The 10,323-nt window shown below is 36.0% G+C and overlaps 2 protein-coding genes across 2 annotated transcripts in view; both read left to right on the top strand.

Moving 5' to 3' along the window:
• The first annotated feature begins 1,132 nt into the window (after positions 1–1,132).
• Positions 1,133–5,904, top strand: LOC106937875 (Meckel syndrome type 1 protein-like). The gene is made up of 5 exons (XM_015019602.1): positions 1,133–1,366; positions 1,706–1,839; positions 2,425–2,507; positions 3,712–3,809; positions 5,650–5,904. Exons 1-5 carry the CDS (start codon positions 1,360–1,362, stop codon positions 5,751–5,753), a joined length of 426 nt encoding a protein of 141 aa, XP_014875088.1. The 5' UTR covers positions 1,133–1,359; the 3' UTR covers positions 5,754–5,904.
• Positions 5,905–6,905: 1,001 nt separating this feature from the next.
• The window catches only part of ap2b1 (adaptor related protein complex 2 subunit beta 1), a 40,104-nt gene continuing 36,686 nt past the window's right edge, over positions 6,906–10,323 (top strand). Inside the window, exons 1-3 of the mRNA XM_015019603.1 lie at positions 6,906–7,015; positions 9,403–9,457; positions 9,610–9,710. Of these exons, the coding sequence (XP_014875089.1) occupies positions 9,421–9,457; positions 9,610–9,710 (138 nt within the window). The 5' untranslated portion in view covers positions 6,906–7,015; positions 9,403–9,420. The remainder of the gene's footprint in view (positions 7,016–9,402; positions 9,458–9,609; positions 9,711–10,323) is intronic.

Raw genomic sequence — 10,323 nt, 5'->3', positions numbered from 1 at the left:
GCTGCGATAAAAGGGCCAAGACAACCCAAATCAGGATTTAGCGGGAACACCAACATGCAGAAGCCTTATCTGACGGTTCGCGCCCGCAGCCCCGCTCCCCCGGCCGCAGCAAAATTTTCCAAGTCTTGACCGGTCCGCGGTAATAAAAAGGTTGGGGACCACTGATTTAAACCATGGAGGAGTATTGCCCCATGTACACTGACATAAATGTTCTGTTAAATAAACTTCTGTTCTTTATGCATCTCATCTTCACATGCAAACAAAGTTTGTTTTTTTTTAATGATGTTGAAAAACTGCCTTTGTAGATAATGTAGATTTGATATCTGGATATTATTGATATGCTTGCTCTTCATTTATTTGCTAGAAAATATAAAACATAGTTAAGCAGTTTTGTATGTTCTCTTACAAATCTGTCTTTATCATAACTGCTTACATCAAATTTCAGATGTAAGGTGAAGAAGATAATGTGAGCAATCAAGAGAAAAATGTATAATTTCACAGAAAACATCAACTAAAGTTATTTTTGGAGAATCATTAGCATCGCACTTTTTAGCCATGCTCAGGATCTTGTTTTTTAGACTTTGATGCAATTACAAGGTTATTCTCAACCCTGCTGCAGCAAGAATGGAGTCATACACATTCTTTATATGGTGATTATTTTTCAAACACAAAGAAAAGGTTTTCATGTAAAAAATATCCAGAGTAGTATAAAAGGTCCTAAAAAGGTTCAAAATTTCACTACATCTTTCTGGACTATAAAACAATGACTGACCAACCTGAAATAGAATAGAATAGAGTAGAATACTCCTTTATTTGTCCCTCATTTAGAAAATTCAGTGTATTAACAGCAAATATGCCAGCCAAATTCAAAGCATACGGAAACACCTAATAATTGTTAATAATCCATCCATCCATTTTCTTTACACCATTGTCCCTTAGTGGGGTCAGGAGGGTTGCTGGTGCCTCTCCAGCTAACGTTCCAGGTGGGGTCACCCTGGACTGGTCGCCAGTCTGTCGCAGGGCAGCACAGAAACACACAGGACAAACAACCATGCACACACACACTCACACCTAGGGGCAATTTGGAGAGGCCAATTAACCTGACAGTCATGTTTTTGGACTGTGGGAAGAAACCGGAAAACCCAGGGCTGGGAATAGAACCCAGAACCTTCTTGCTCCAAGGCAACAGTTCTACCAACTGCAGCACTGTGCAGCCCATTGTTAATATCAAAAATAAGACTTCTTTTTTTTATTTCAGAATTAATTCCCCAGTGGCCGGTGCTTTACTTCAAAGTCCTGTCCCTTGACTTCTGGCAGCGTTACCGAACTGAAGGCTACGGGTATCTACTGTTTCCCGCCATGCCTGGTATGAATCCTCCACTAAAAACTGGGGCTGAGGTTTTGAAGCTACAAAACTTATAACTTTTCCTATTTTTGAGATCAGTCTTTTCTTTTGATTTGTGACATTTTTCTCTCTCTCTCTTGTTTTTACATTTACTAGCTTGTGAAAGTCTTTGCTTATATTTTACCAGAACTTAATGTTACTTATTTATTTTTGGCTTGATGGTGCAACATTATAAAACCTACATATGATAAATTAATCTGGTAACTAAAGGTCAGAACACAAATGAACTACTGCAAAATATGATTTAGATGTGAAATGTTTTGTTCTAATAGTCTGCAATGTCTGTTGCATATGTGCAAGGTAAACACACAGTGACATGTCACACATGGAGACCTGTTCAGACGGGGACAGTTTCTGCTTTGAGGCGCTTCTTTATCGGAGGTTCTGCAGAACTTGAAGACAACAGCTACGTCAGAGTACCAGGGACATTTAAGGTAGACTTGTAACTGGTAAACTGCACATGGAGTCCAGTTCATCATATGAGATATCTTCCATTTACTGTTTATTTGTTTTAGTAACTGAAGCCACTAAGTGAAACACATTATATAGATTAACTACATAAAGACTGTTATTTTCAAGCTTTTATTTCTGTTGATCATGATCATTTTCCGCTTTCAGCAATTGAAAACACAACATTTTAAATTAAAATACTACATCAGACAAATGAAAAACTTTTTAATACAGAAATGTGGGCTTAGTTAAGTGTGTTTAACACCTGCTAAAAGTTTGTTAGTTTTAAAATGTACTTTTAATCTGACAAACAAACCTAATTGTTTGTCCATAAAATATCCTACTTTATGGAAAATGACTACATATTACATTGAAGTGGATCTACAGGCTTTCCTAAACATATCATTTTTTCATCTAGTTTTAATACAAACTGTTATGGTGGTGACATTTATGCTTGTCTCTAAATTAAAAGTGTCTATGTTTCAAAAAGACAAATGCAGACATTTGCAAAAGTAAAGAAAGATTTAAAGCCCTCATTGTTTAGATGTTATGTTTGTGTTTGGCTTCAGGGAGAGAGGTTGAGTCGCTTTGGCTTTTGCACTGAAACCACAGGAAGTGTTACCTTCAGGCTGCACTGCATGCAACAAGCCAGGTAAGCTCCTTCCACACATCCAACTAACTAAAAAAAAGAATGAATCAATTGATTAATACATTTTATATTAAAAATGTTGTTATTTCAGTCAAGCGGGCCTATGTAGACTGTTTGTTGCTACTAGTTGAATGTTACTCTCATCTGACTAAGCCACATGACTCCAGTTCTATTCCCATTAGCATTCAGCAAACTCCATTCATTCACAGTGAGGATAGTAGGAGAGATGGTGTCCAGTGGTTGTCATGGAGATGCCACTTTTTGTTGCAGTTCTGCAGCAGTGAGCTTTGCAGATTTTTTTAAACTCCATTACCATACCATTACCACCTGTTTGCATTGCAAGTTGAACTTTGGTCTACTTGAGAAATGGGTGTTACATCATATTAATGCCACAGGGAAACATTAAATTGTAAAAAATTACTCAAGTTCCTGGACACTGAAAGTTACATTTGCATTTAAAAATAAGTGGTCCATACTTAAATAGCTTAATAAACATTTGTTTTATGTGAATTGGAGTGTCAATAAAGTTTTGACCAATGTTTTTTTCAAAATGTTTCTATTGTGACTTTTCTACAATGTTCTGTGTCAAAATATATTGGCAAAAGTAAATAAATAATGAATTTATTTTGATATATTTTACAATTTTTATTGAGGTGGCTGTAAAGGGTGGTGGGCTTTTTTATTACAAGAAAAAATTTGATTCAAACTCACACAATTACAAAATGTATTTGTAAATTGTCATATAAAAAATTACAAGTTGAAAATAAATGTAAAAAAATATGCAAAGATGTACCATCTTTTAAAAAACAGATTACTTAAGTTGACATTTGTTGACTTAACTCCATGCTCTACCAGCTGACCCATTAACATGAAGAAAACTGAACATCAAATCATGCAAGACAGCAAACATAATCATCACTCAGTAACTAAAGAAATTACTCACATTATTCAATTTGTGACAAAATAAACATCTCACTGAAATACTAGAAAAATATTTTCCACATAGTAGAGAAGATTTAGAAGCATGCAGATGAAAAAAAAGTCTTACATTATTATTATTATTATTATTTTATTTATAAATTGTTAAAGTCTAAATAAAATGACAAAATGTCAGATTTAACTCCTATATGCAATACACACTTTAATCTTACCAATGAATAATTGAATGTCTGGTTCAATGTGTGCATATTTGGTTTGTTGGTTTCAGGGCCTTTGCTGACGCTGCTCTTCTGAAGAAGAGAAGACAGAAAGTGGTCGACCACCTCGGAGGTTTTAGCCAGCAGGGAATGGTCTGCAGCATTCTGGGTAAAAACTGCTGACGTTGAATTTCAGTTTTGATTTTAGGGAATTTGTGGTTGGGTTGCTGAAACTGCTCTTTCCATGTATGTCGTAAACGGTTAGAATTTTTCTAAGTCAGTACAAAGACAGCAGAGATGACACAAATTATTCAGAGATGATTTCTATGTGATATTTCATTTTAATCAAACAGAAGAATTTATGGGTGACTGTGGCTCTGTGGGTAGAGTAGTTGTCTCGAGATCTGAAGGTTGTAGGTTCAATACCAGCTTCCTCCTGCTACATGACCCTGCGGAAGGCATTTAACCTCAAACTGCCTACTGATCTGCATGTTGTATAAATGTGTTTGTGACTGTAGTGTAAAGCACTTTGAGTGGTCAAAATGATTGGAAAAGTGCTATATAAGTTCAGTCCATTTAAGAATTTAGTTTTTCTGTTTCCTCTCCTCTTTGTGGGGTCTGTGAGACCAGTTGAGGTGTTTCTGTCATTTGGAGACTTCAAGCACAAAAAGTGAACATCTGTTACCTCTTAAATGACATTTTGTGGCACTAGAAGTTGTTGGTAATGTAGTTCATCATATTTTCTATGTATTAAAATCTGATTTGAAGACCTAAATCTAACAGCATCATTGGTTTATTTTATTTAATTTTTTTCAAATATTCTAAGAAATATTTATTTCAGAAACAGGACATGTTTACTAAGGAGCCCTCCAGGGGACATGAGGAATTTTTTTTCTTTTGCGTTCCCTCGCAATAATCTACTGATCAGTTCATGCAGCATAATTGATACTGTAAGCCTTTTTTACGGTGGCCGCCGTACTTTCTTATACAAGCTTGTAAGGTTTTTCCATGGACTATTGAGTTATTATCGCGGAGTAATAAGTCATCTGATTGTGTCTCCATTGTGTTCGTGTCTGAATGGTTTAAAGTGCTGCTTTCAGTGCCGTTCCATCTGAGCCTTGACAGACATAAACATGCAGTAAATAAATTGATTTTCAATCAGTTTTTTGCACCAAAGTGTTAATAATAATAAACACGTTTTCACTGAGGCTCTATAAGAGCATATGGCTCTTATAGATGAAATAAGTAATTATTGATATGACAGGAGCAGCGGCTTTGACACCTGGTGGTGGGCGTGTCGATGTGGGCGTGACTGTCATGAAGTATGAATGGGAAGGTGACGCTGCTGGCTCTGTGTGTGTGAGGAAGCGAGTGAGCTGGGGGGTCAGTCCTCGCAAAGTTTGGAGCATGATAATAAAAATGAAATAAATCGATAATTGTGACAGAACAAAGAGGTTAGGAGTTGATTGATACACGGACAGATGAGATTCCCCGAGTTAACCCAGTGCGGCCGTCTACCACCATTAGTTTGCTGTGTTTTATAATATAAAATGTTTTTAGTATTATTAACGCTTTGGTGCAAAAAACTGATTGAAAATCAATTTATTTACTGCATGTTTATGTCTGTCAAGGCTCAGATGGAACGGCACTGAAAGCAGCCCTTTAAACCATTCAGACACACAATAGAGACACAATCAGATGACTTATTACTCCGCGATAATAACTCAGAAATAGTCCATTGAAAAACCTTACAAGCTTGTATTAAAGCAGAAAGTACGGCGGCCACCGTAAAAAAGGCTTACAGTATCAATTATGCTGCATGAACTGATCAGTAGATTATTGCGAGAGAACGCAAAAGAAAAAAAATTCCTCATGTCCCCTGGAGGGCTCCGTAATGTTTACATCAATAACTCCTTACAGTTGAAATTTTTATGGAAAAGTCTCTTTACCACATTATTGCTCAAAATAAATAATTATGATTTTTCTTACACCTGTTTGTTTCCTTTTAGAGGCCTACCAGAGGGCTCATAAAAGGCTGCAAGAGGCCAGAGAAAGTCTTCCAAGAGATGTTCTTAACTCTGCTGCCCAACTCCAGCCGGAGTCCTCTGCATAGGAGTCAAAATGAAGCTGAAAGCAGGGCCAGCATATTATCTGTGCTTACAGAAACACAAATGTGTTCCGAGTAATAGCAAAGGAATGTCAAGTTTCTTTTATTTTTCTCATTAATTTTTCATTCAATTTGTAACATTTTGGATCTAATATTGTTGTGAAATAAACATGCAAACACAAAAATTTGCTTATCTTTGTGTACTTTTTTCTTTGTGAATTTAGCCACTTTTAATCTGTTGTCACATAAAATATATTTTGTTCAGTAAGTTCTACAGGAAAGCTACTGAGGATGAACATCACATTACCAATATTAGCTGTTGATCTAAGCCCAAAGACTTCAATTTCGAGTTGAGTAGGGTTTGCAGGTCACATAAGAGAACCTGTCCTTCCTACAACAGAAGTCTGGAAGATAGTTATAGGTTTGGAATTACCCAGACCTGAATCTGATTGAAAATCTGTGAGAATTACCTTGCAATTTGGTAGATTTGAAACATTTTTATGAAAAATACTCAGACTTCTACCCACAAAGACTGAATGCTGTAATAAAAGTAGCTAAAGGTTTTCAGTAAAGTATTAATTTAAAGACATGCACACTTATATAACCACCCTATTGTTTCCCAACCAAATAGATATCAGTTTTTCTTTTTACTCGGGGCATTTTTTGTCTTTATGTTTTCATATCCAAGAGTAGACTGATTACACTATTACTGATTAAAGGTTATTATTTTTAAAAAACTGAAACATTAAGAAACTCGACTTGAACCTAACTTTGCATTTCAATGCAAACGATTTCTTAAAGTGTTGCGTTCAAAACCGTGGGACATTGGGTCTGACAGCAGAAATATGGTTGATGTGAAAAAGATAAGAATTCCTGTGTATTTCTGAGCCCAGACTAGAGATGTTGTTGTTAAAAATAAACAAGGATAAAGATTTTGGAAACAAACATCTTTGAGTTGTTTAAAATGTCAAAAACATTTAGTAAAACTTTCACTAACTGTTGAATCTACTAATTTGTAGAATCAAATATTGCTAATTTAAAATAAGGTATTTGTATACAATCTTGCTGTCATAAAAAGGCGCTACGACGTTCCTCTGCATGCTTAAAACTGAACAAAATCTGACGGCTTTTCCGTCAGTTACAAAGGGAAGTTATCCGATTTCCCCTGACTGTGAAAGCACCATTCTCCATCTTCCTCTGAACAGGGAAGGGACCAACCTGCGTCCTGCTGCACCCCATTGAAATTCGTCTGTTACTTATTCTAGAAGGTAAGTAACTTATCTTTTTGCTAAATATTATTATAACACTATTTCATTTTGGTGACTTTTGTCACCAAAATGTGTTGATGTGTTGATCTGTGTATTGTCTTGGTGCATTAGCGTTATGTTCTGTCAGCAAGAGCAGCGATGATGGGAACTGGGCCGCTACTCTCTTTCCTCCCGTTTTGCGTCACTTTTAACACAATCTTTAACTGAAACCTCTTAGCACTGCTCGGTCAAAAGTTAATAAATCAAGAAATCAGTCTGACATAAAAGTTTTGGTCTCTAGTTTTGAAAATAACTGGAGATGGCGGTGCTCTTAGCTTGTAGCTAAGAAACGACGCTGAAGTTCACATACGATTTGGAGCTTTCAATTTGTTTAAAGGCTAATTCATTGTTTTTTATTAGGAAGTTGGGCTAGTTTTCATCAGATCAAAATGCACATTAGGTGCAATCATCAAAACTGGGTCAAAATATTTACTATATTTCTAGATAATTTAATCACAGGAGGTGGAAAATCTATATTTGAGAAAAGACAAAAGAAACATTTTTCTGGCAGTTAGCCCACCTCAGACGGAGTCCTGATTATAAACTACAATATTGTTAATCCGTTCAGATTCCTCCAAAGCACACTATTATAAGCAGTGAATAATAATGTTGTCTGGGTATGACCTGGCATTGTCTTTCAAATTGTTCACAAGAGCTAATTAGTTGTCTTAAAAGCAGCGAAATAGCCCTTTACTGATGGTTAATCAGACGCTAACTTCAGCGACTCAGCTAGTCAACGTTAGCAAGGTGGTAGTGTAGAGGTTGGAATAAGTTGCTGCGAGCTGGAAATTTCGTGAAGGTTAAATAATGTCACAAACGAAAACACTTTTAACCATAAAACACAATAATTCGGGGCTACATTAATTATGTAGGGATAAAATAGTGGCGTGGACTGATAAGGAAAATAGCCGTTTAATAAAGACAGGTGTGAGGTGTAACGTTATCAACGTGTCCCCCCCAACTGATGTCTGTGACGCAGTACCAATGAAGTGCAATAATGTGAGAAAGCAATCCACATTATTGAGCAAGGACCTCAATCTGAGTGGCAATGTGGTTGTTTACCAAAATAATTTATATTTTTGTCTGCCGCAGTCTCATTTAAAGCACATTGTTTCGCTTTGGAACTGTTGAATCGTTTTTTCATTTTGCATATTGGAAGAATAGTCAAAACCAGTAGTTTACTTAAACCGCATAAGACACGCGCACATTTTTTTCTCAGTCTGAAATTAAATCAGACCAAGTTTATCTTGTTTTAGTTAGAATTAGCCAAATTAGTTGTACTTGCTAAATTCCACAAAATTGAGAAAATAACATGTTATTTATTTAGTTACGCATTCTACATACGTTTTCCTTCTATTACGCTCTCCATAATTTGTTACTGATAAATTAAACCTATGGACCTCATTTTAAATATCAGCTTTATCGTCTCTTCCTGCCTTTTTCTCTTTCTGTTGATGACACTGAATGAAAAAAGGCTCAACTCCAGTTACACTTGGATACAACACTCTAAAAACAGTTTATTTAGTTGTGACATTTTGTTATTTAACCTGTAGATTGTCAGAAGGTTTTGTATTAAACGGTTTAAAATTAGTCCCATGTAGTATTTTAACTTCCAGAGAAGTCAAAATTAACATATCACCTTCTGTTAACAGAAATAAATGTTTGAAATAATACATCTATATAATATTGGTGAGCCTTTCAGTTACTTTTTAATGTACAGAGACAAACCTCTAATTCACTCATTCAAATCAAGTGCAGCTTAAACAAACAGGACATAATGTGTCAATTAAAATGCAATTTAAAATGTTATTTTCTTTTTCAATTATTTTTCATTTCTGGATATTACATTCCAAATTACTGGGCATAAAATACCGGGGAATGAAGCTGAACAGTTAAACAACTCTGATTAATGATATAAAAATGTTTTTGCCATTCCAGGCTGATGTGTTGAAAATAAGCTATGGTTAAAAAAAATGTTCAAGAGGAATGGACCAATACGAAAACTTGGGGCGATATCTGATATTAGTACTGCCATTGTCATGGGTGATATTTATGTATTTTATATGTCCCTGACGCCCCATACTCTTGCACTGCATCACTATCACAGTCAGATGACCAGACAGAAACCACATGACCAACTGTCGTCCCTCACCCCTCTGAAACACTATAGATGGATTTAAATATCAGTTAATATTGGTCAAGTTTTTTTTGTCAAAGCTATATCAATATGATGAAAATAAGTAACATCAACTGATGTTAATAATATATTGTGCACTGCATCTCAAGTTTTTAGTTATATATTAACTAACTGCAACAATTTCTTAATATTTGCTTTGGGTTCCTGGCAGACCACAAACACCACCATCATGACAGACTCCAAATATTTCACTACCAACAAAAAGGGTGAGTAGAAAAATTTTATCAAACCAGTTTTTTTCTTTAAAGAAAAGATCTGTTTTTTTTTCTACGAAACTTCTTTTCCTTTAAACTTAAAGATGAAGAACACTTTAGAAAAAAAGTTATTGTCTTTCATGTCTATGTGATTCATCTTTCAGGGGAGATCTTTGAACTGAAGGCTGAGTTAAACAATGAGAAGAAAGAGAAGAGGAAAGAGGCAGTAAAGAAGGTCATCGCTGCCATGACTGTTGGCAAAGATGTCAGGTACACCAGCAGATTGGACTTTGAATGTTATTTGGGCAGTTTCCATCCATCCATTTTCTGTACACCCTTGTCTCTAGTGGGGTCAGGAGGGGTCAGCACCATTGCAGGGCAACACAGGGACAGACAGGACAAAGAACCATGCACACACTCACACCTAGGGAGAATTTAGAGAAACCAATTAACCTGACAGTCATGTTTTTGGACTGTGGGAGGAAACCGGAGAACCCAGAGAGAACCCACCATGCACAGGGAGAACATGCAAACTCCATGCAGAAAGACCCCAGGCCGGGAATCGAACCCAGAACCTTCTAGCTGCAAGACAACAGCTCTACCAACTGTGCAGTTTGTCCCTGCTAAACAAAAGTGCAATCCCCAAAGGATGATGCTGCCACCACTACTATGTTTTACTGTGGATATACTGTGTTCATGATGATGTGAAGGATTTATTTTTTCACCACAGTTTACATATAAGCTAAGAAGTGCTTTTTTTTTTTTTTTTGCAATGTGCCAGATTGTGTAACCACCCATCACATAAATATATTTCAATACGTTCTAGTTATACAGTTTTTAAGGTTAAGCTCGGAAGAAAAACTGGTGACATTTTTCCC

Source organism: Poecilia latipinna, unplaced genomic scaffold, assembly GCF_001443285.1.
Source record: "Poecilia latipinna isolate Pla-1442-1.1 unplaced genomic scaffold, P_latipinna-1.0 Scaffold2456, whole genome shotgun sequence".
Classification (NCBI taxonomy): domain Eukaryota; kingdom Metazoa; phylum Chordata; class Actinopteri; order Cyprinodontiformes; family Poeciliidae; genus Poecilia; species Poecilia latipinna.
The sequence above is the reverse complement of the archived record's forward strand: the minus strand, read 5'-3'. Positions and strand labels throughout refer to the sequence as shown.